This window comes from Typopeltis vanoorti, chromosome 3 (assembly GCF_054136105.1).
Source record: "Typopeltis vanoorti isolate ZY-2024b chromosome 3, IOZ_Tvanoo_1.0, whole genome shotgun sequence".
NCBI lineage: Eukaryota > Metazoa > Arthropoda > Arachnida > Uropygi > Thelyphonidae > Typopeltis > Typopeltis vanoorti.
This window is the reverse complement of record NC_143551.1, coordinates 111,718,329-111,745,017: the sequence shown is the minus strand read 5'-3', so window position 1 is coordinate 111,745,017 and position 26,689 is coordinate 111,718,329. Positions and strand designations below refer to the sequence as shown.

General features: G+C 36.2%; 1 protein-coding gene across 1 annotated transcript in view; it reads right to left on the bottom strand.

The window, feature by feature from the left end:
• Nucleotides 1-26,689, bottom strand: part of LOC150108468 (dynein axonemal heavy chain 7-like) — a 990,001-nt gene that overhangs the window by 13,295 nt on the left and 950,017 nt on the right. Inside the window, exons 42-43 of the mRNA XM_090390473.1 lie at nucleotides 22,805-22,942; nucleotides 15,501-15,592 (exon numbers count right to left, since the gene is read on the bottom strand). Of these exons, the coding sequence (XP_090246599.1) occupies nucleotides 15,501-15,592; nucleotides 22,805-22,942 (230 nt within the window). The remainder of the gene's footprint in view (nucleotides 1-15,500; nucleotides 15,593-22,804; nucleotides 22,943-26,689) is intronic.

The window sequence follows — 26,689 nt, the reverse complement described above, 5'->3', positions numbered from 1 at the left end:
CCTGAAACCTGACATCTTTTCCTCTGTACTAACATGTCAATATCTGCTTTTTCGTTTCGTGTTGCAATATGAAGTATTGCATTTAATCTAGAATCATTTATCCGTGAGCGGAACTTTGACATATTAAGTTTCGTAATTGAAAATAATTGCTCACATACATAGGTGCTTCCAAAGATTGACAACATTTTTGCACAATAAATTTTATATTTGGGATATTTACTGCTGAGGTATTTATAAAAATTTGATACGTCAACTTCGTTATATTTATTTTTTAGTTCAGTATTGCACTGGAGTTCAATTACTTCCATTTGTAATTCTTCATTCAACATTTTCAATATTAATTAAAAAAGTGAACTGAATAATAATAATTCATTTTCAAACTGGTTGAAATCAGAAAATCTTTTTTCAAATTCAATTTTCAATTCTTCAATTTGAGGAATGTGCTTTTCAGCATCATTATTATTTTGAGAAATTGATTTAAGTGTAGGAAATTGGCTAAATTATTTTTTGCCAAAACATAGTTTTTTCCCATAAATGACTTAATTGAATCATACATATGACATATCAACTGTTCACTTCCTTGCAGAACAGTATTCAAAGTGTTTAGGTGGCTTGTTATGTCAACTAAAAAGGCTAAGTCTTTGCACCAATCTTCATCAGTGAGCTGGGGGATCAATTTTCCTTTGGATGAAGTAAACATGTCAATTTCTTTTAAGAGTTTTAAAAAATCTTTTTAAAATAACACCACCTAACCTCCGTATAATATAGCAAACTGCTGTATTGTGAATCCAATTCATCCAACAAAGCATTGAATTGTCGATGATTCAAGGTGTGAGAGCGTATGTAGTTTACTGTTTTAATTACTACACTCATGACGTGTTCCATCTTTAGTTTTTTAGCACAAAGTGACTCTTAGTGTATTATGCAATGAAACGATTTAAGTTTGTCCTTGCACAAAATTTCCTTTTTCATTTGAAGTTTTGTAACAAGTCCGATGTTGACACCAACCACAGCAAGCGCCCCCATCTGTATTCACACATACTAATTTTGACCAGTCCGCATGAGCATTTTCAAGACTTCTCAAAACACAAATATAAGTAATTTCCTGTCGTTTGTTCCTGACATAGGCACTATATCCAATAGTTCTTCAGTCACATTCATATCGTAATCAAAAGCCACAAATAAACATTGCTAACTGGGAAGTATTAATAATGTCTGTACATTTGTCAACCGCAATGGAAAATGCTACAAAACTTTATTTTTTCACGCAATATCTCTTGGAAGTTCTCTGCTATATTTTCAACAGGCTCTGCAACTGTATTTCCTGATAGGCTTATACTTTGAAATGCTTGCTTTTTTTCTGGACATATGATTTCGACTGCACTTAAAATACAATATTTAATAAATTCTCCATCAGTAAAAGGTTTAGAAGCCCGAGCAATTTTTTTCACTTATGACGTAACTACATTTAACAGCAGCATCACTTGTGATAACATTCAAAAATATCCTCTGTTGAAACTTCAGTTCATTTTTTAAATCTTTAAGTTTGTCATCACACATCTTTTCTGTATATTTATCACAGTTCTCATGGTTTGTTTCATAATGGCGTTTAGGTTATATTCTTTCACCACGGCGACACTTTGTCTACATATCAAACATGGAATATTTTTTACTTCCACAAAGAAATATGCCTTCTCCCATTTTTCTTGAAAAGTTCTGCCTTCTTGATCTATTTTTCTTTCTTTAACTTTAAATTCAGACATTGTTATGGGCAAAAAAAATGTTATTGAGGTAACTTTTTATTAACACACTATCATATTATAATGGTAACCTGTAACTTATTGACATTGTATCACATGGTTTAAAATGGCTGCGTGACAAGTAACTTCCATTCATGTTGCCAACATTTGATGAAAGAAACATGGTACAAAGAATTGTACCATGTTTTAAAGCTGTCATAAAACATTTAGAAGTTTGAATTTTTTCTGTTTTAATCACAGCAGGATGTTAGAAACATTTATTTTTAGAAAAGAAATTAAGGTCACGAGCAGGATAAGAAGGCTTAGCAGGCCGTATCTGGCCCACAGGCTGCCAGTTTGCGACCCCTGCCTTAGATTGTTTATGCAAGAATTTTTTCTTTCTCATGAGTTGTTTCATTGTTGCATGACTGTAAATTTATAACAACTTTTAAATAACAAAAAATATTAATAGTATTATTCAAATTAAGTGGATATTGAATCCAAGCGTAAGCAAACCTTTCATGACAGGGGCAACTCGTAGAAAGATGGAGTAAGCCCTAATCACTATCCTTAGTATTTTCCCATAATGTAAAACACATCTCCTAGGAGATGTATGATGTTATACATTATATGGGAGGGGAATCACTACCCAGACCGGTTTCGACCTTTGTTGGGGGTCTCATCAGTGAGTAGGCAGGCCTAAATTGTAAATACTCGGTTTGTAGTGATGCAGAGGTTATACTTTACTGTACGAATTGCCAAGAGGTAAAAGGCACCAAGAATTACTGACTTACTCACTACAACCTGAGTATTTACAATTTGGGTCTGCCTACTCACTGATGAGCCTTCAACAAAGGTCGAAACTGGTCTTGGTAGTGATACCCCCCATAATGTATAACATCATACATCTCCTAGGAGATGTGTTTTACATTATGGGAAAATTACAGTCACAACTGATTATGGGATGCCAGGCTCTCTACAGAGGTTATCATACCATGCCCTGGACATTTAGTGCTAGTGCACTCCACCCAGTCACCACTCTGTGCAAAATTCTACTTCTCACTTCCCTACTCATGATATGGCCATTATGCAAGGTTCCCAGTGAAGACTATTACCTAAGATGATAATCCCTCTATATGTAATAAACAGGATTCTTTAACTCAGTTATATGTCTCAATCATATCATCTCTCCTCCTCTGTATGAAACTTTGTAAAGTATTTTCCTACAGTCTGTCCTGATACTCACATTTTTGAATTCTTGAGACATTCTTGATTACCTACCTTTGGACTCTGTGTAATATTTCCTTTCACTAAAATATCTAGGGGAACAGATCTGCAAAAATTACAGAGAAAATGCTGCCATAACACAAGAGAGAGTGATACTGTCTCTTGCATTATGGCAACAATTTTCTGAGTAACTTCTGCAACATGTCCATGAATTCCAACTCATTATCCACCAACATATCCAGATCCCTCATCTCCACCAATGCAGGAGATGAAATGGGATGAGGCATGTCCCATTCTTCTCCTAAAGAGCCAACCTATTCAGATCCTTGTATAGCAAAAGTCTTACTTAATATATGTCTTACATTGGGCTAAGTTTCAAAGGAGTGGAAGACAGGATTGAACTGCTTCATAACAGAGGTGACAGAATTTAAGCATCAAATTATAGTGCTGGAGTGGCTGGTGAGGATGAATTGGGTTGACAATAATGGTATTATCTTTAATGAGTAGCATGGATTTTCTAAAGGGATGTCATGTTTTAGTAATCTACTTACTTATTACAATAAAGTGACAGCAGCAGCATTCGATGTGAAAGATGGATAGATACAGTAGTATACTTAAACTTTGCAAAGGCTTTCGATAGATTACCAAATGAAATATTGATACACAAACAAGAGCAGATGGGGATTAGATATTAGACTAGTACAATGAATTCAGTATTGGCTGTCTGATAAGTATCAATAAGTTGTGCATGGAGGAGCAATATCTCAGAAGAGGAAACTTACTAGTGGTGTGCTTTAGGGGTCTGTTTTACGGCCATTGCCGTTTTACTGTATGTTAATGATATTGAGAAATGGTTGAGAAGGATTGTGGAAGAGAAGTTGGATTCAGGCCAGATAGAGGCTGTCGGGATCAGATTTTTACTTTACGACAAAGAGTTGAGAAACTATGGGAATATAGCAAAGATCTTTATTTAAGTTTTGTAGATCTGGAAAAGGCATATGACAGGGTGCCAAGAGAGAAGCTATTCAATATGCTACAGTTATATGGTGTCAATGGGGCATTATATCAAGCAATACTTAGTCTTTATTTGAGTTGTAAGTCAGCAGTTAGAATTGAAGGAAGTACAGGAAGATGGTTTAATGTTAAATCTGGTGTGAGACAAGGATGTACATTATCCCCTCTGTTATTCATTATCTATATGGATCAGATTATGAAGGAAAGTGGTATTAAACATGATATCAAAATTGGAGATGTTAATGTCAGCTCTTTGCTTTATACGGATGATGTTATACTTCTAAATAAATCCGCTACAAGTCTGCAAGATTCTCTGACTAAATTGAATAGCTGTTGTAATAGATATGGTATGAAGGTCAGCAATAAAAAGACAAAGACAATGAAAATAGGCAGAATCACTGAAAATGTCAACTGTGTTATGAATGGAAAACCTGTGGAACAAGTGAAACATTTCAGCTACTTAGGCATGATTTTTACTGAAGATGGTAAATTAAATATAGAAATAGACAACAGAATCAGCAAAGCTGGTATGGTAGGAAGTCAACTGAATAAATTCATGTGGAATAAGAGAGAAATTAGTCGGAACACTAAATTAGCCGTATACAAGACAGTATTCAAACCAGTTTTAACTTATGGATCTGAGAGCTGGGTCAGAAGTAAAACACTTGACCAAAGACTAGAGACAGCAGATATGAGTCCTGAGAAAGATTAGAGGCACGAATAGCAATCGCAATATCATATTAAAAATTAGGCAATATCATATCATCAATGGCAATATCATATTAAAAATTAGGATATTAGGAAAGAGCTTAACATTGTTAGCATTCAGGAATGCGTTAGTAGAGCTAATCTCAGGTGGTATAGTCACTTAAACAGAATGGGCGAAGAAAGATTAGCAAAACAAGTGTTCTCTGCCAGGTTGGCAGGAAAACGACCCAGAGGAAGACCAAGATATAGGTGGATTGATACAGTAAAAATTGCTTTAGAAGATAGAAATATAAGATCTGATAATTGGAGTGTTGTCAAGTAACAGACTGATTTGGAGGAAAATTGTAGATAGGAAGTTAGTAATGATGTAAATTTTTCATGTAGTACTAGCATATCCTTTAACCCCTTGAGGGTACATATTCTTTCAGGAATGTTGACGATGATAAAGCAAAGATTGGATGTAGAATTTACGTGTGCCTATCTTGGTTGGATATATTGTTGGAGATGGAGGAAATAAGAGATCTTTGGCTGATGGTGGATAATGATCTAAAATTTAGAGGACATATTCTTTGAAAAAGTGCTTAAATGAGGTGGTATCCGAATATATCCCTGGTGTTTGAAGAATAAATACGTTCAAAGTATGTATGTATCCCATCTCTAGTGTTCAAAGAATAAATACGTTGGAAGTGAAATGGATATGCAACCTTATTTAGCATGAGTTCCACAAGAAGAAGATGATGTGGATAGAATATCGTGAGAATAAGAGTGAGAGGAAATATAAGGTCAGACCAAAAAAGTAGTGAGTATGGTGCAGAGAGCTAAATAGGTATATGAAAAGAAATTGGCCATGCATGTTAATGGCAATCCATAAGAATTTTATCGTTTTGCTCCAAGCAAAACAAATTTCATTAAGAATGTGAAAGAATAACTATTGAATGCAGATAGTACTCGAATGTCAGAAGCTAATGAGATTGTTCAGTTAATGAGCGCTCACTTTGCTAAGAAATATCAACCAGGTGTATGTAACATGGTTAGTAGCGCCATTGCTACATTGGATGAAGAGTTAGAGGTTCATGAAAACGTTGAAGAACTGTTGCATAACCTGGCTAAGAATTTGTCTATAGGAATAAATCGAATATCAGCACGTTTGCTAAAGGAATGTTCATTCGAATTGGCTAGATCTTTCACATGTTTGTATAGCTTGAGTCTCAGCTCAGGAATGATACCACAGGAATGTATGATAGTTACAAGGGTGGTGCAAAAAACTGTGTGTCTAACTACCAACTTATCAGTATCTCTAGTGTGGTAGTGAAGATTTTTAGAGATGGTAAGAACTCACATAGAGAAATGGGTAAACAAACAAGCTATACTCTACTTGTAGGCCTAGGGTTCTGTGGTTGAGTAGTTCCTAAGAAAGATTCCGGTAATTGGACCACATGTTTATTAAGATAACAATAAAAAACAAACCCGACAACTTTCGTAAGTCGTTTGACTTACATCTTCAGGGGTCAAAGGTAACTAAAAGTTTAAACACAAGAAATGAGAAATTATTCAAAATAGTTCATTCTATGCAGTTGTCGCCATCTAACTGTTCATTAAATTAAATATCCGAATGCAGATTCAGTGCAATGCTAAGTTTGAACAATGCTGGATGCTGTCACTTCTGTTGTTCATGTTCACATTGTCTGAGGTATGACTTAGGTATATTTTTTATCAATGCTGACCAAACTTGGTGTAGAATTAGGCCCTGGTTTTTGTTGCATTGCTTTGGAATTCTAAGCATGTTTGCAGCGTCTTTAAATTTCCTTATGTAACAATTTTTTTCAACGTAAGACATGTTTGTTTTTTGCCAGAGTACATTATGGCCGGTGGAAGTTGTATGGTATGCTAGGCCTGATTTGTGTTCTCTTATTTTTTGCACGTCTTTTTGGTGTTCGTTCATACAAATTTCCCCTGATCTTCCCGTGTGGACTACGTAGCAGATGCCACAGGAACAATGAATTTTATAAACACCTGGTTTTTTTAAAGGATGATGTGGAGGTTTTGGGGGATGTAGAAATCTTGAAATTTTTTCCAGCGGTAGAAAAGCAACTTTGATGTTATGTTTCTTTAGTAATTTGGCCATTTTATCTGTAACATTCTTGATGTATGGAAGCATGATTGCGTTCTTGAAATCTTGCTTTTGTGAGATGCTTGTAGGACCATTTTTTTTTGAGGATCTGTGTTAAATATTGTAATGCGGCCTCACACCACCACCCCTCGCACAAAATAGGTTTAATTAAAACCCTGAGGGACAGAGCTTATAATATTTCCAGCACAGAAAAACAGAGAAATGAAGAATTACAATATTTAACACAGATCCTCAAAAAAAAAAAAAAGGTTATGAACTAAGACAATCAAAAAATCCTCAACACAACTACAAGCATCTCACAAAAGCAAGATTTCAAGAACGCAATTACACTTCCATACATCAAGAATGTTACAGATAAAATGGCCAAATTACTAAAGAAACATAACATCAAAGTTGCTTTTCTACTGCTGGAAAAAATTTCAAGATTTCTACATCCCCCAAAACCTCCACATCATCCTTTAAAAAAAACCAGGTGTTTATAAAATTCATTGTTCCTGTGGCATCTGCTACGTAGTCCACAGGGGAAATTTGTATGAACGAACACCAAAAAGACGTGCAAAAAATAAGAGAACACAAATCAGGCCATACCATACAACTTCCACCGGCGAAGCTGCAAACATGCTTAGAATTCCAATGCAATGCAACAAAAACCAGAGCCTAATTCTACACCAAGTTTGGTCAGCATTGATAAAAAATATACCTAAGTCATACCTCAGACAATGTGAACGTGAACACCAGAACGTGACAGCATCTAGCATTGTTCAAACTTAGCATTGCACTGAATCTGCATTCGGATATTTAATTTAATGAACAGTTAGATGGCCACAACTGCATAGAATGAACTATTTTGAGTAATTTCTCATTGTGTTTAAACTTTTAGTTACCTTTGACCCCTGAAGATGTAAGTCAAACGACTTACGAAAGTTGTCTGGTTTGTTTTTTATTGTTATTTATCTTAATAAAAATGTGGTCCTATTACCGGAATCTTTCTTATGAAGCTATACTCTGCAAGGAGCAGTATGGTGTAGTAAAGGAAGGTCATGTTTTAGCAATTGGCTCATATTTTATAACAATGTTACAACTGAGTTTGATAAAGGGAATGGATATACTATGATAATGTTGGATTTTTCTAAGGCATTTGATGGGATACCACACGAAAGGCTGTTGCATAAACTGGAGAATATGGGATAAGAATATAAACTCTTGACTTGGATCACGGGGATGATTGACAGATATCAAAAAATGGTATACAGTCAGAGTGAATCTGCCAGATTTAAGATGACCAATGGCCCAAGGTCTGAACCTTGGGCCATTGGTCATCTATACATTAATGACATCAGGCAGGGTCTAATATCAGATGTACAATTGTTTGCTGATGATACGAATTTAGGAATAGTCAGTAGCATCCCTGATTGCTCTGCCTATTCCTATTCAAATAATTTTGTAAATGATTTGAATAGGCTGGAAATTTGGGCAAATGAAAATGGCTATCAGTTTAATGTTAGTAAGTGTCAAGTTATGCACTTTGGCATGATTAGATTTCCAGCAGCATATTATATTAGCTGGGTTATGCTACAAGAAACTGAGGAGGCAAGGGATCTTGGTGTATTGGTAGATAGGAATTTGAAGTTCAAAGGTCACATAGTAAAAGTTGTAAATACAACTTAGAGGATAATTGCGATGTTGAAGCAGACTTTGACATATAAGGATATGGAAGTCATTTTGCCTGTGTATAAGGCTTTAATAAGACCACACCTGGATTATTGTTTGTAGATTTGGTCTCCCAGATTCCAGGGGATAAAGAAGCCTGGGTGCAAAGAAGAGTTACAAAGATTATATCTGAATTATTGGATTATGAGGACAGATTGCAAGCATGTGGATTAGACACTGGGTAACAGAAGAAAGAGGGTTGATATGATAGATGTCTATCAACTTTTGAATGGGCATTATAGGATAGTATCTGATGAAATTTTATGTGGAAGGTGGGGAGAGAACACAGGGGCATCCATGGAAGTTAACTTTGTTCATTCACAGTCAAGAAAGGGATAAGAGCCAGGTTTTCTCTCACAGAGCAGTCAGTGAATGAGTGGAATAGTTTGCCTTTAGGGGTAGTGAGTGTGAATTATTTTAAGGGAAGATATGGCAGCTGGTGTGGGTGATTTATAGCCTCCCTGAATGAGTCCTTGACTCCCTCCAGGTCTCAGATAATAATAATATTGCAAAAATTGTAAGGTCAACAAAACCAGTTCTAGCAATGATGAGGACCGTTACTTGTAGAATTAAGAAAATTCTGGTTCCATCGTGTAAGGCTCTGATTAGGCCATATATGGCCTACTGTGCACAGATTTGGTCACCTGGTTTTCAAAAGAATGAAGAGATGTTAGATTGGGTCCTGTGGTGATTGACCAAAATAATTTCTGACCTTTGAAATGTTGAATATGATGAAAGGTTGAGGTGATGTAATTTGCAGAGTCTAGTGGATATGAGGAAGAGGAATGATATGATAGAGATGTACAAGTTGGTAAGAGATTGTCATAATTAACTTTGAAGAAATTTTTCATAAAATGGTCGGAGATTGGGGGGAGAACAAGAGATGATCCCTGGAAGCTATATAAGTAAGGTGTGAGCAAGAGAGTGAGAAGGTTTTTCGCAAGGAGAGTTGTGAATGATTGGAATGCATTGCCTGAGAACATGGTGTCTGCAAATAATAATTTGAATATGTTTAAGGCAAGGTATTATGAGCTGTATGTATGACCTAGATGTGTCTGTGACTCCATGAAATCTTAGGATAATAATAATAATAAGAAGAATAAAAAGTTAGTGTGTGGGCTTTCATACCAGTCTTCATAATCATCATTCTTTTTCAAGGATTTAGGCATAGAGTGGCCTGTTCCGGAGTTAGAAGTCATCGTTGAATCTCTTCATACTCCAAGGAGATAATGTATTATAATGATATAATAATTTAAATATATAATATAGCATAAGATATCATATATATAATGTATAGTGATGAGATAATAATATAATATACATTTATATATAGTATACTTAATAATATATATATATAATCTACTCTATAATATAAAATGTGATAAGCTTTTTTTGTAACGTTTTTGTATCACTTTTTTGTGTCATGTGTTTTGTCCAGTTATTTGAAACGTTTTGAAACTCAGGGGCTACCCCGAGTGTCAAGTCATCAGAATTCAAGAACTGGCCTACTGGTCCGCAACTCGGGGGAGGGGGGGGACATAGGCACCGGGGGTGTCTATGTCCCCCCCCCTCTTTTTTTTTTTTTTTTCCAAAATTCGATTCATCAGAATTCAAGGAGAACCGGCTTACCAGTCTGGAAGCCGGAACTCGGAGCAGGGGTTGGGTGCTGTAGGCGTCAGGAAGTGGAGCCCCCCAAGTATAATATATAATAATAACAACAGTCGATTCCTGGGGGATATTCTATCGTTTGCAGATGATGTGAATCTGGGAAGGGTTATTAGTAATATTGCAGATGTGGTAGCCCTGCAAGAGGATTTGAATTAACTGGACAGATGGGCAAATGAATTGGGGTTTCAGTTTAATGCAGTTAAATATAAAGTGTTGAAGTTTGGGATACATCGATGGGAGACTGCATACTTTGTTGGAGAACCTGTACTGGAGGAAGTGAGGGAGACAAGGAATCTATGAACCTTGGTATCATTTCTGGGTCTGGTTCCCACTAAGGAGACCTCAATAAAGGTTGAACCCGGTCTGGGTGGTGACCTTCCAATAATGCATAGCATTATACATGTCCGTAAAGTTATGTACTTTGTATTATGGGATATTAAGGCAAGTGATGTGAAGTCGTTAGCTTCTATATACAAGAAGCCCACTGCTGAAATTACTTCAGGCACTAACTTTTCTTGCTTACACTTGAATAAAAGATTAAACCAAGAATATAATTGCTTGGCATCTTTAATTTATAGGGAAGCAAGGGATCTGGGGGATAATGACATGGAAACCTGAAATTCAGTCTGCGTGGTTAGCCTAGTGGCTATGGGCTTCGCAACCATATGCCTGGGGAAGGAGTGTCCTAGGTTCGATTCCTGTCGGTGACGTGAGGAGCTGATGGATCTTCCTCAGCCATAGCCAAGTTAGCCAGTCTTGGGCATGGACAGCAGGGTTTTTTCCCCAGTTTATTCTGGGGGGGGGTTTCATCCCGCAAAGCAGGCAAACTGGCCTTGAGAACTCAACACTACAGGCCATAGGATACACCGGGGCATAAGGCTGACCACCTTATCCTGTAAACGGAGTGAGGTCCGATGATCAATGGACCCTTGACACCGCAAGGTAAAAGAGGGTATAAGGAAGATGAGATGAGATGAACCTAAAATTCAGAGAGCAAATTGCAAAGGTGGTGAAGGTACCCAGAGGATTATTGCAATACTGAGAAGGATGCTGCCTTCAGAGATGAAAGAGTTGTCATTCTATTGTATAAAGCTCTGATCAGATCACAGCTGGACTATTGTGCTCATACTTGGTCCCCAGGATTTGAAGAGTATAAATTAACTGTGGAAAGAGTGCAGAGGCAGATAGCAAAGATGATATAAGGGCTGTACAATATTATTTACGAGTATAGGCTGAGAAAATGTGGACTGCAGAGTTTGGATAGAAGAAGGAGAGGGTGATATGACTGATACTTTTAAACTGTTGAGAGGTAGTTACAGGATTGACACTAGGGAGTTCTTTCATTTGGTGGTGGAGGGTGGTTGAGTCAGGAATGCATTGCCTGATAGAATGGTGAGAGCATGAATGGTCAATGGGTTCAAGGAATGGCATGATAGACTTTGTGTTTTCTAGAGTGGGCCTCCCATGATGAGCTTTGTTACTCCATGGAGGCCTGAATGATGATAATAATAATAATTTCTCCTAGCATCTAAAACCATCAACATAATTATTATATCAAGATCCTTCAGGATGATTTCAATGATTTAGATGATGTAGATTGACAATGTGAGAAGAGAATAATCAGCAGTTCAATGTTACAAAGCAAAAGGTTATCTTTTAGATGAATTATGTTACATACAAAAATGTGTGTAACATAGTTTGTAATCTTTTTTTGTTTATAACATAAATAAATAAATATATATATATATAGCTATGTTATTATACAAAAATGATTGAACCAGGCTGCATAAAATTTATGAAGCTGGGTGTGATGATTGGCAGTAAGAAGTTGAAAGGACGCAGTTCAAAAGCTCAAAAAATATCCTAAAGGATAACTTAGAGGATGTTGAAAAACTATTAATTTATAGGGATGAGGAACTTATTTTTATCTCTTTATAAGATGGATGAGGTTATATCTGAACTAATGTGTATGTATATGTACAGATTTGGTTGTGTGGATTTCTTATGAATATGGTAATGGTAGGGAGAATCCAGAGACAACTGAGAAGATGGCAACAGTTCTGTGGAATTCTCCTTAGGATGATAGCTTCAAGCTTTTTTTTTTTGTATTAAAAAATTTAGTTCACAAGCAGAAAGCAGGATATAAGTTGCAAAAGGGATGTTTAATGGGATAGATGCAGAAGATATTCCCCCAAAAGAGTCATATACCTAGATAGTAAGTATTAGATTTTTTGCTTGAGGATGTGAATGAGTGGATGGGTTGCTTGGGGCACAGCTTGGTAGTGAATAAGTTTAAGGTGTGGTAGACCTGATATTAAGTCAATAATGGTTGGTACCCTTCCCCCTCCTCCCCAATCAGAGTCTTTGGACTTTATAAAGATTATTAATACTACTGCTACTAATAATAATACTTAGAATTTAAGAATTTGACTATTGGCCCACACCCATGATATTATGCCTATGATAAGCTTACAGCCTTTTGCAGGTCAGATTTGCATTTATAAAAAAATCAAAATAAAATTAAGAAATTAATTATAATTTTCTGAAAGTAAAATGGTCACAGCTACTTGTGATTTTCCAGTTTCATGATTCAAGATGGTAATTAATTATTATGTAAAAAAAAAAAGCAGAAAGCTTATTTACCAGAGACCATTTGTCTGTGAAATGACAGACTAACCTGGTGGATGACCAATGTTAAACTAAACTGTAATGAGACATTGTGAGTGATCTAAACAACATAACCTGATATCATTTGAAAGTACTAAGAAAGGCACTCATTAAAAAGTAAACCATAAAGGAAGGGGGGGGGGAAGAATACAAAAATTATTTGTGACACTAATAGTTAGATTTTCATAATAGTCAATAAGAGGTGCACAGGAATAATTATATGTGATATTATTTGTACTATTCTCATTATAAAAAAAATAAACTTGTTAAGTAGTTCAATACACATATATATTGAGCTTACCAAGTTTATGTTTTGATTATTATGTAATACTTTTTAACTCATAAAAAATCAATTATAAAAGGAAATACATTGGGTTTATTTGGTCATAACAATATAAAAATGAAAACTGACCAGTTTTACCATAGATATTTGTGACTTCTTCTGGGTTAAGAGGAAGAAAAAAACTATGGGAAATATCCATCGTGCCATCAGATTTTCTAGTTGGTCTAGATATAACATCATTGTTCATCAGTGTTCTGGTAGATGAAGTCATGAAACTTATATAGATTATCTTTTACCTCTCAGCTTTTCAAGCATTGTCTCCACTCTAATTATTTCAGATGGAATGGGAAAATTTACAAGCAGCTATCCAGCTTTGCAATGGCATGCCCTCTGTCTCTTCCATGTGCCAACTCATTCATGGAAAATATGGAAACATGTTTCCTCACATCTAAAAACAAAATAACTCTTCAATTTGGTGGAGATCACATGGTGGAGAATACATAGATCACATCTTTATCATCTGGAAATTGGAAATACAGTCTTGTTGAGTTACATGATTTTCTTTCGTTCATTAACTCCTTCCACCAACACACAAAATTTACTTTGGAACTAGAAAATGAAGATAAACTACCTTTCCTAGATATTCTAATTTCCAAAAAAAGCTGTAGGAAGTTTCTCTCTTAGTGTATAACACAATCCTACTCTTACAGGTCATTACCTATACTCATCCTCATTGCATGATATATCACAAAAACTAGATATACTAAAAAATGGACAGTCTCTATCACAAGAGATGAAGAAAAACTGAAGGAAGAATTACAGTCTCTACTCCAACTCCTTGTGTGCAATGGATATTCTAAGAAACTCATACATAAATTACTATTCTCTACTCCTGCTCCACAGTAAAATTCTGACATTCATTACAGAACTTAAGTTTCCATCCCTTACATTGGTAGACTTTCACTCAAGATAATTTGATTAAACCAGGTTTACTTTGTCTGCCCACAAAACCACAACCCATTCTACAAATATTCTGGAGTTTCTTATGTTATATGCTCTTGTGGCCTTACTTCTAGAAGTAAGGCCACAGTTTAGTATTCTAGAAGTCTGCCCTTCTTCTAGGGCAGACTTCTAGAAGTTTGGAAATAAGACAGAAAGAACATATTGGAGACGTAAATAACAACAGAGAAGACAACCTGGTACTTTTTCATTTCTCTCCACACACATCATAACACTGAATGGAATGTAACAGAGAGGACAACGTCACTGCTCATAATATATAAGAATCTAAAATGGTCATTCACTCACAAGGCACACTCAGTAGGAATCAAGGATTGATCCTGTGTGATATTTGGAAATCATTCATTAGATCTTTCCACATGTCAGACTTTAACTTTTCTGCCAACTATCTGCACACATTACTGAACAATAGCTAAACTTGTGCCAGCTACCAGTTTTCGTGTGGTTTCGTTTCAACATATATTGTAGTGTTCCTACATGTTTTTATGTATTTTAATGTTAGAGTTCATGTTAGCCTTTTATTGTATTTTTTTGTTCAGCCTAGCCCAGAAGAAGCCACAAGTACGTGGCAAAAACTAGTCAGTTTTCATTTGTATATTATTATTATTATTATTATTAAACAAGACCTCATGGAGTCAAAGACTCATCTAGGAGGTCCTTTTATCTCACACACATCTCATCATACCGGGTCTTAAACACATTCAAACTCCTTGCAGATACCACACTCTCAGGCAAGGCATTCCAATCATTTCAAACGTGCACTCGCGACACAATCGGTACTAGCACTTTCTGTCATCAACTTCATATTCGCATTCATCAATTCCTCGTTCAGGTCACATTTCGCACACACCCTTCTTCCATCCGCACTAAACATCCACAAATCATTTATGTAATCGAAGGAATACATATAACAGACCTCGCACTTAACGAACTGACTGAAATCCAAATTAAAATCATGGAATGACAATGCCGCCGCCATTTTTTTTTTTTTTTTTCTCTGCAGGTTACTAGGTCTAATATTAACGTTTTCGTATTTAGTTTAAGCAAGAAAAAAAACTCCACCCTAATAATATCGGTAGCGTACAACGTTTACAGCCGCTCTTAAACAATTATGCATATATACTTAATTATTCCTAGTAAAACTTATCTGAATATTATTACCACCAAATAAAGCCAACGCATTTACTTTTATAAATTTATCTGTTTTTATTTATTTATGTATTTTTTCTTTTGATGAGAGCGTTACAAAATGTGTTATATTCTATTATTATTATTTTTATCACTACTGAAAAAGGAAATTGACATATGCAATAAATATGTTTTTAATATTTACCTTTTCCTGTCCCATCTTGCTCCATCAAGAAATAATCCATAAATATACACACCATCAGCTGGAGGAACATCACAAGAATCAATTCGTAGAACCTGATTAAATAAAAGATCTGGTCAGTTTAGCCATATATATATATATTTGAATATAATAATCTTTTGTGAGGCTAAATACAAAAAAATAGAAAAATAAAGTTGTTTAACAAAAAGCTAACTTCTTCAAGCAGCATGTCACAGAAGGAACATGAAGTTAGATCTGATTATAGTGTCAGAGGAGACTTCAGATAAAGATGTAACTATTCCTCCTCCAGCTGATGACAGTGATCATACAGTAATGACTAGGGAAGTGGCTATGTTTATGACAGCTCCATTCAGAAAAGATTACATGCTGTAGTACAAAAATTATGACCAACTGAGGAGTATGTTGATTCTTCACCATAGTATTGATTGTTGGATGGGAAGGATATCAACAGTGCATGCTTTTAAAAAATATCTAAATGATGTAATATTGGAATGGATTCCTAGAGTTCAAAGAATAAATAGGTTAGGAGTGAAATGAATGTGTAAGCAAGAGATTTGTAAGAAGATGCAGAAGGAATACCATGTGCATAAGAATGATGTCAGTTATGAAAATTATAAACAGATTAGTATATCTGATAGAATGCTGTTATAGACCACGGAATGCAGAAAATACTAACTGTGAAATGTTTAGGCAAATCAGTTGGGCATGTAAAATTAATATGATTCTGATGGGAGATTTTAATTACAGAAATATAGAATGGAAGAAGGAAATAGTGTATAGGAACATGGAGAGTGAGTTTGTTAAATTTCTGAGAGATAAATATCTTCAGCAGCATGCAAATGAAGCAACTAGAGGCTTTAATGTTTTGGATTTGGTGATAACTTCACAAGATGTAGATGTTAAGAAGGTTTTGACACTGCCAGTTGGGGAGAGTGATCATGAGGTGCTTGTTTGGGAAGTGATGAACCAAGAAAAGGTTACTACCAAAAATGGATATATGTGGATGTACAAAGCAGGTGATTATAGGAAACTCTGTAGTCAGTAAGCATTAGAACGTTGGGTAAATGAGCTGTGCAAAATATGATGACGATGCATGGAAACACACAAGGCAGTATTTGACACCGGATACTGCCTTGTGTATTTCCATGCATCGTGGTAGTGTATAACACTACCAAGGGTGAAGCGAATAAATAGAATAGAAGTGAAATACATGAACAGTGAAATCAAGCAAGCTTTGCGGGAAAAGAAAATGCTATGCTCTAATGCTTGTGTGCTCTATGTCACTACAACTACAGGAAGAACTTTTACCATCAAATGATATATAAATCTAAAGGTTTCTCAGAGTGGACCACACAATGTATTTTTGATTTCTATAATCCTAGCTCAAATAATGCGGAAACAGTATATCAAGTCCATATCCTATTCATTTTTGCATCTCAAAACCAATGGATTGAATGGGGATCTTCAAATATTTCCTGATAATGCAAAGTCAGCTAGAATTATCAGGAGTAGTGATGATGTTAATGCTCTACAGGAAGATTTGAATAAACTTTTAGCTTGGACAAATGAGTCCAAGTACGATGTGCAGTCTCTGCAACACATCACATGTGTTGCAGAGACTGCACATCGTATTGCTGCTATGATAAAAAGTGCATTGATGTACTTTAGGATAAGGAGGTGAAATCTTTATATAAAGCATCAGACCAGATATGGACTATTGTGCTCAGATTTGGTCACCTAGTTTTAATTGTGATGTGGAAACACTAGAAAAGGTTCAAAGACAAATAACCAAAGTGATATCAGGATTCTGGGGTGTTGGTTATGAAGAGCATATGAGAGAATGTGGACTACACAGGTTAGTGGATAGGATAGATACTTTCAAGTCAGCTAAGAGATTCTATCAGATTAACAGAAAAGAAATAAAAAAATAGTGGATATTAAGATGGGAAGAATGAGAGGTCATCCCTGAAAGTTGTATAAAGATATGGTGAAGAAGGGCATGAGGAGTAGATTTTTTTATGTGGAGAGTTGTTAGTGAGTGGAATGCATTGTCTAAATGCACTGTGAGTGTACATAGTATAAATAACTTCAAAGCTCATTATGATAGGCATGTTGCTAGTTGAATGGGCCTCCCACAATGAGTATGTTGACTTCGTGGAGGTTACCAAATAATAATAATAAACTGATTTTGGTTATCAACTTGAAATTTTACATCAAATTCACTGTGAAAATTGTTAAAGTCTTGCTTAAAGTTGTATAGTTTTTATCACTAACAACTTTGTTACATAAAAGACACACTGCCTCTGTAGGGCATTTGGAAGAACTATGGTACATTGTGCCCTTAGATGGAAAAGGCCTAAGTTCGATTCTCGTTGTGACAAAAGGAATCTTTATATGTTTTTTTTTTTAACTGAAGCTGAGTTAGATGATCTCGTGTGGAGATAGGAGGGTTTTTTCTCCTGGAAACTTGGGTTTTTCATCCCGCATACAGACAAATCAGCATTGAGAACACATAGACAAAATGGCGTTCGTGTAGGTGATGATGGTAGTGGCTGTTCGCTGTAGTTGGTGGAATGAGTGGTGCAGATGGAGAGCTGGTGCCCTCCCTTGATGAGTCTTTGGACTCCTTGGAGGTCACATAATAATAAAATTTTGACACCCAATTTTCATTTCACATTTTCCCAGTCATGTGCCATTCTCTTTTCAGTATCAATGTCGAAATCAGTTAAATTATCTTACTTTTTGAGTTCTCACCATAATTTTTTGATTTTTTTTTTTTCATATCCACTTATCCATATTATGGATTTAAAATAAAACTGATTTAAACACTCAAATATGCACAACACAAATATGTTTATAAGAGCATGCAAAAGGTACACAATTACGTACCTACACTTGCTGAAAACAACTAAGCCAGAATGCTACCACAAAGTGTGCTGAGTCATGTATGAAAACGATTTGCTCAAGGTAGTGCAGCTGCCACATATTATCAAATTATCAAAAATTAAAAAAAAAATGTTGGAAAAAATTCATTCCTAAACTCTTGAATTAAGAAAATAAGATTTTACCAATGAAAATATACAAAAAATATAATTTTATAATACAGATAAAATAAAATAATCAACTTAATTTTAAATTTTTTCCAAAAACATCGTTGTTCACATCTGTGTTGTCCACACACATAGTCAGTGACCATGGGGTTGCCCACCTGATCTCATGGCTACATTTATTTTATATAACAAACTATCAGCAACATTCACTTCTTCTAAAAATAAACGCTCCCTCTCTCTCTCTCTCTCTCTCTCCCATCTACCAAGTTCCTTATGACTGTCACCTTTCTCATGTCAGGCAAACTGGATGTACAGCGGGGAAAAGAATACAAGAACACCAGTCTTATATCATTGATAGGAAATCTGAGAAATGTGCATTTTCTTCTGTCCAGTCTATGTCCCTATGAATGAATTTGCTGAGACATTTTTCTCAATCACTAATCTTTAAATTTCTTAACATATAACAATATCTAATTACATATTTTACCTTTATTATCTTCTACATGATGCCAGATGCTTGACCTTGAGTCTTATTTTTAAAAGTATTCAAGTAACAGAAATTTTGGGGATAGAGGATTGAAAGTTGCCACATGACGCATTCCCATTTTTCCTTGTGTGTAAGCTCAATGACTGGTCACTATCAAGTAATTTGGCGTCTTTGAAAACTTAATTAACATGTTGACTGTCACAGCAATTTTCAGGATTCGAGTCTCAGAAGCCAATTTGATTTAATCATATCATATTATTCAAACCCTAATTATAATGCATAGTAATCACCAAAAAACATACACAATGTGTTTTTTTGGAAAAAAAAAGGTCTCACGAGTTATCTCATAGTTGGCATATGTAACAGAAAATTGTTCGCAGTAGCCAACTATGAGTTAATTCGTACTCAGATAAACGAGAAGTACTTTGTATTTCTAACATGCATGTTGTTCAAATGGTAGAAGTGTCCAACTGCAATGGAAAATTTTTGATGAAACCAAACATAATTCGAGATTATAATAAGGGACTGTCCGGCATTGACTGACCAGATCAAATGCTGTCGTACTACTCAGCTCTAAGAAAGACCATTAGATGGCCGAAAAAAATTGCATTACATACTATAGAAATATATATGCTACCGCTAAAGCTCGAAAGCCGTTAATGTGCACATTACCTAGCTAATCTGCAGATTAACTGATTTGCTCCGTTAACGTGTGGAATCAAGAGTTTTCCGCATTTTACCTAGGTAATGTGCACATTAACGGCTTCCGTATCGTTAAAGTTCAAAAGTTTGTTTCTCTCATTTCCTTTCCCTACTCCCCCCCCCCTCTCCCTCCACTTTTAGTTTGGTTTCGCCAGTGTCATATGTTTTGCAAATTCATTTCCTTAATTGTAATAATATTTTAAACCGTTTGATTCTTTGTATTATAGTTTTTTAATTGATTGATGATTGATTCTATCAAATAATTTGTTGATCGTTTGATTGTATAAACTTGATTCTTTAGATATCGAAAAATAAATAAATAACATTATGTTAATTTAAGCGTACAGAAACGTTGCTGTTGTTCCAGCAAAGATCTTATTTTCACTTTAACGAGTGCCAGGTAGGTAATGTGCAGATTATCTAGGTAATTTGCAGATTACCTAGGTAATTTGAGAAAAGAAACAATTGTCTGCACGTTAACGGATCACCCTAGTTAATCTGCACAATACCTAGATAATCTGCAGAATAACTGATTTCTGCACTTTAGCGGTAACATATATATATACACACAATGCGTTCAAATCTTTTCATAAAGTAACTAATTCTACATAAATCTTATAAAATTTAGAGAAGCATTCATCAAAGCCTCGATTGGAAAAGAGATTCTACCAGTTTCAAAAAAAGTTAGATCGGAAGAAGTTCATTATTTAGAGAGTAAAAAGTATCCCACCTACCAAAAAAAAAACTGCATCCGACAAAGCCATGTCGAATTTGTACCCAAGCTAAAAATCTACAAGAAATGCATTATTATTGTCCGGCCTGTGTGAGGAGATGGAAATACAGTTTGTTAATGTGTGGAATGAGTTTGAGGGACGAAGTGAGCTGTATGGGAGCGATGGACTGCATTTGAGTGGTTATGGTGTGAGTTGCTTGAAGAGACTGCTGCTGGAAAGTGGAGAAGTGAATAGAGAGAATGAATCAGATCGAGAGGGGAGTGATGTGGAAGAGCAGGAGAGTAAGACAGGAGAGATTGAAGGAGTGGAAATGAATGGGGAAGTGAGTGGTATGAGTATAGAAAATGAGAGAATGGGTGTGCAAGAGGATCAGGGAAACGGGGTGGCTCAGGGTGGACAGGGGTACACAGCATGAGAAAGGTGGATGCTCCAAGAAGAGGTGAGAGCATGTGTAGGCAGGAAAGTAATGGGATGATCAGGGATCAAAAGGAAACAGATGGAATTGCAAAGAGTAGTGAAGATGTTGTGGCCTTGCAAGAAGACTTGAATAAATTGAGTGATTGGGCAAGCAAATGGGGATGTGAGTTCAATGTTGCAAAATGTAAGGTTTTAAAATTTGGAAAACAAAGATGGGATGCAGAATTTATGCTTGGTGAGAATATATTGTTGGAAGTAGAGGAAATAAGAGATCTGGGGGTGATAGTGGATAAGGATCTAAATTTAGGGGACACATCACCAAAATTGTGAAGACAACACAAAGACTTCTGGGAATGATGTGGAGGACACTGACGTGTAGAAGTAGGGAGATTCTTGTTCCGTTTTATAAGGCTTTGATTAGGCCACACATGGACTATTGTGCCCAGATTTGGTCACCGGGTTTTCAGAAGGATGAAGAGATGTTGGAAAGGGTCCAAAGGCGACTGACTAAGGTAGTTTCTGACCTCTGGAATGTTGAGTATGAGGAAAGATTGAGAAGATGTAATTTGCAGAGTCTAGTGGAGAGAGGGAAGAGGGGAGATATGATAGAGACCTACAAGTTGGTAAGGGGTTGTTATAAGATCAATGGTGGAGAAGTTCTACAGAGAATAGTGGGAGATCAGGGGAGAACCAGAGGTCATCCCTGGAAACTGTATAAAGAGGGTGTGAGTAGGGGAGTGAGAGGCAGGTTTTTTTCGTGCAGAGTTGTGAATGATTGGAATGCCTTGCCTGAGAGTGTGGTGTCTGCAAGGAGTTTGAGTGTGTTTAAGACACGGTATGATGAGATGTGTGTGTGTGATAAAAGGACCTCCCAGATGAGTCTTTGACTCCATGAGGTCTTGTTTAATAATAATAATAAAAATAATAATAATATCATAAAAAATAAAATTGTTCTATTACTTTGTATTTGATTTTTACTGTACGAATAAATTTTCTGTTCATGTACACTAGCCTTGATTTTTTTGTTCTCTATCCAGAAGCCAATTATCCTTAGTTATGCTTATATACTACGAATATACTCGCAGCTGCATATAAAAGGCAAGTCCAGCAACTACGAGATGACTCGTAGTCAGCCCTCTCGGCCAGATTGCCTACTACGAATTATCTCGTAGTTGGCAATCAACGTGTTAATGCTCTGATAGCGTATTATGGCTGTTAACTGCAGCCATAATACACTACTTCACACATAATACTTTAACTTCTGGCAAGGAAGAACTTTGCCACCTCCATATGGCTGACTCATCTTCAAATGAAAAGCCCTGACAAAGGTTCTTCATGTCTTAGACAGGACTTGAGCCCAAGTCTCTCCAACTAAACACCATTGCTTAAAATGACAGAGTTATGGAGGATCTGTCATACAACTCAATTATTTCTGAAATAGTAGTTTTTCAGATATTGCATAATAACAATTATCAAAAGCAATTTTCGTAGTCACTCACTCACTCACTCACACACACACACACACACACACACACACACACACTATGTGTGTGTGTAGTTGTCATTGTGTAAATAAGACATTTCCTGTTAACAAAGGCACTTAATTTCCAAAAGTTTTTAAAAAGTGATTTATGATGGGAAAGGTGCTTTGCCCAATATGGATGTAAAATTGCTACATTGACAATTAAAAATCACTAAAAATCAAACACTTTAGTTAACTCGGAACATTATAATACAATGCTATGACACAAAATCCCATTATTAGAATTGTTTTACACCAACATTTCTAAAGTTAAATGTATGACATCGTGTTTCTGGTGATCATTTCTTAAAATGCTTATGTTTCTATGGTGGTTTTTTACATATATGTACGTTCTTAATTGAAAAATAACTTGCCTCATAATCAAAAGTCAGTAGATCTATTGGTATGGTATATTTTCGTGCATAATTCTGCACTGCTCCAGTCAGAAAGGCTTGAGTGAAGAAAAAACCTGATAACCAAAATACTACTGGTTTCCCAACATCATACCATTCCTAAAAAACAAAAAAAAAAAAAAAAAAAAAAAAAAAAAAAAACATATAGAACATTGTAAGACAGTCAAGGTTCTCTGTGAATGAGTTATACAATGTAACACATTATTATTATTATTATTATTCCAGACCTTCCATAGAGTTATAAGATTTATTGTGGGAGGTCTGCTTTAGATAATACATTGACAGAACTTATTGTACCAATCCTTAACTCATTCTTTGCACTCTCACCACCCTCTCAGGCAATACACTCCATGCTTCTACCACTCCCCATGCAAAACACTTCTTTCTTATCCGCTTACTACTTCTTTCACAACTTCTAGGGATCAAGCATACAAAAAATCTCCCACAGTGTCAATCAGGTAAATAACTCTCAATAGCTTAAATGTTTTGATCAATTCTTCCCTCTTTATCTTATCTCTCTATATAAAATATGGACAATGGAAACACTATCCTTTTGTCTCTGTTGGCCAAAGCCCCCTAAAGTATTGCTCTAGTCCTCTGAACTACAAATTTCTTCTAGAATCGCCCCAAGATCCCTTGCTTTCTCCATTTCTTCCAGTATAGCATCACCAAGTGAGTATTAAGCAGCCAATCTGTGGATCCAAAATTTCAAAAATATACATTTAGCTGTATTAAACTGTCCCATTCATTTGCCCACCTTTCCAGCTTATTCAGATCTTTTTGAACAGCCATATATTGCTAATAACTATTACTATTAACCCTCTTATTATTACTATTACTATTATTACGGGCAACTCCAGGGAGTCATTAGACTCATCGAGGGAGGCCCCAAATCATATTCATCACAACTATTTGACATTCATACAGTATCTATCATACCTCGCCTTAAACTCATTCACTGTCACAGCATCCACCACAGACTCAGGGAGCGCATTCCACTCATTCACTACTCTAAAAGTAAAGAACCCAGCTCTAGCACCTTTACTAACCACACTTTTGCCCAGTTTCCATGGATGTCCCCTAGTCCTCCCACAACCAGCCCTGTTCTCAAAAATATCTTCTGAATTAATTTTATAGAAACCCTTCAGTAATTTGAATGTCTCAATCATATCTCCCCTCCTCCGCCTATCAACCAATTTTTGCAACCCACAAATCCTCAACCTGTTCTCATATGGTGCATTCCACAGACCTGCTATCATCTTGGTCACTCGCCTCTGGATCCTCTCCACCTCCTCCCCATCAAGAAGAAACCTAGGTGACCAAATCTGAGCACAGTAGTCTAGATGGGGTCTTATCAAGGCTCGATACAGAGGAACAATAACCTGCTTGTCTCTGCTTGTCAACGTATTCTTCAGCAACCAAGTGATTTGATGAGCTGTTTTGGTCACTTTTGCAATGTGTCCCCTAAATTTCTCTTATGCTTCACATCACCTGCAAACAATTGAATATCTTCTTGTAATTCGGTAACAACATTGCTAACATAAATACTGAACAGTAAAGTCCCAGTACTGAACTCAGTAGAACTCCACTGTAACCTTCCCACTATATGATACATCCCCCCCCCCCCCTAATTAACTAGCCTTCTGTCAGAATGCTAGTTAATAATCCATTCCACTAATCTTTTATCCAAATTCATATGTTGCAACTTAAAAAAAAAAGCCCAATTGATATTCATCAACATCATCACAAACCATGGGCTCACTGCCCGTTGGTGTTCGATGCCTCCTTCACTATCTTCCTCCACCTTTCTTTGTTCAGTGCACAGTGTCAAAGTTTCTGTACACCCATTCCACACCAGTCCTTTATGTCGTCTACCCATTCTCTATATGGGCTACCTCTTCTGTTTACCCCATACATAATACCAGACATGAACGTCTTTATCTTCCGGTCCTCACCCATTCTGCAGATGTATCCAAATAATTGCAGCTTCCATTTTATAATCTTCTGCATTAGATTCTCCTTTGGTTGTATCTTCCAACTGATATTGCTATAGGTAAAGTCTCCAATAATGATCACTTGCTTTGTACTTCTCAAACTAATTTGCCTGATCATTTCTTGCTCATCACCATCTATACTTCATTGTCTACAGGTCATCCTCTCCACTTTTACCTCACACCATACTCTCTCAGAGCCATCAGTGTTGTTTCCCCTCTGATTCAATAACCTGAGTAGGTACAGTTTATCTCTTACCATAATTAACACTCAGTTTACTTTCCCATCCTGCTGAAATATGCTGTACTTTTCAATTTATTATTATTATTATGGGCTATTCCATGGAGATTTCAGATTTCAAGGGAGACCCTAAACATCATGTCAAGCACTATCCAACATTTGTGCAGTATGTATCATACTTTACTTTGAATGCATTCACAGTCATGGCACCCACAAATGACTCTGTAACTTATTCAACTCATTCACCACTCTCCAAGCAAAAAACCTAGTTCTGACATCCTTGTTAACTACACTTTTGCTCAGTTTTCAAGGATGGTTGTTACTTCTCCAACCACCAGACCTGTTCTGAAAAATTTCCTCTGTATTAATCTTGTAAAAACTTTTAAGTAAGTTGTGTCTCAATCATATCATCCCCCATTTTCTCCTGTCAGCTAGTTTCTGTAACCCACAAATCTTCAACTTGTTCTCGTAAGGTTTATTCCATAGACCTGCTATCATCTTGGTCACTTGCCTCTGAATCCTCTCCACCTCCTTCTCATCACCAAGAAACCCTGGTGCTCAGATCTCCACACAGTAGTCAAAATGGGAGTCTTATCAAAGCTCGATAAAGAGGAACAATAACCTGCTTGTTTCTGATCATCAAAGTATTCTTCAGTAATAAGTAATCTAATGAGCTGCTTTAGCCACTCTTGCTATGTCCTCTAAACTTGAACTCCCTACTCACTAACATTCCCAAATCTTTGTCAATTTCCTGGAGTACAGTTCCATCAATGTGGTATACAGCTGTTAATCCTTTCACTCTAAAATGCATTACCTTACACTCTGCCACATTAAATTGACATCCACTGTTAGTCTAGTAGTCATTTACAATTGATACCAAGGCTGCCAGTCTATCCAAATCATCCTGCAAAATTAACATCATCTGTATTAATTATTGCTTTGCTCAACCCAACTTTGCATCACTGGCAAACAACTGAACACTTCCTCTCAGATTCTTGTTAAATCTTTAATGTACAAATTAAACAGCAGCAGCCCAAGAACAGAGCCCTATGGCATGCTACTAGTCACAGGCCTTCTTTTGGATCTTACTCCTGAATAAACTACTCTCAATGACTTTTGCAAAGTCCAGCAGTATCACTATAAACCATTACCTTTATGCAACTCAGCTGTGACTATTATAAAACGTGAGCAAGTTACTGAGGCATGACCCTGCCCTTCACAAAACGATGTTGTCCCTCATACAGTATCCCATTCCCATCTATCCATTGTCTATCCATTCGTGTACTTTGCTCTTGACTAACTTCTCCAGTACCTTGACAAAAGCCTGATATGCTGATTGGTCAGTAATTTGCTATATCAGTCTTGGAGCCTCTCCTTTATGCAGTGGAACTATTTTCCTCCTCTTTCCATCCTCTTGGGACTACACCAGAGCTGAGACTTAGATTAAACAATGTGGTCAAAGGCACTGACAATCTCTAGCACCTTCACGTAAAACTTGAGCTGGTATACCTTCTAATCCCATAGCTCTATTCACATTAAGGTTCTGTAATATGCTATGCACCTCCACTTCATTTACGTCAGTTCCCATATGAGTTTTTTGCCTCTCTCTCATTA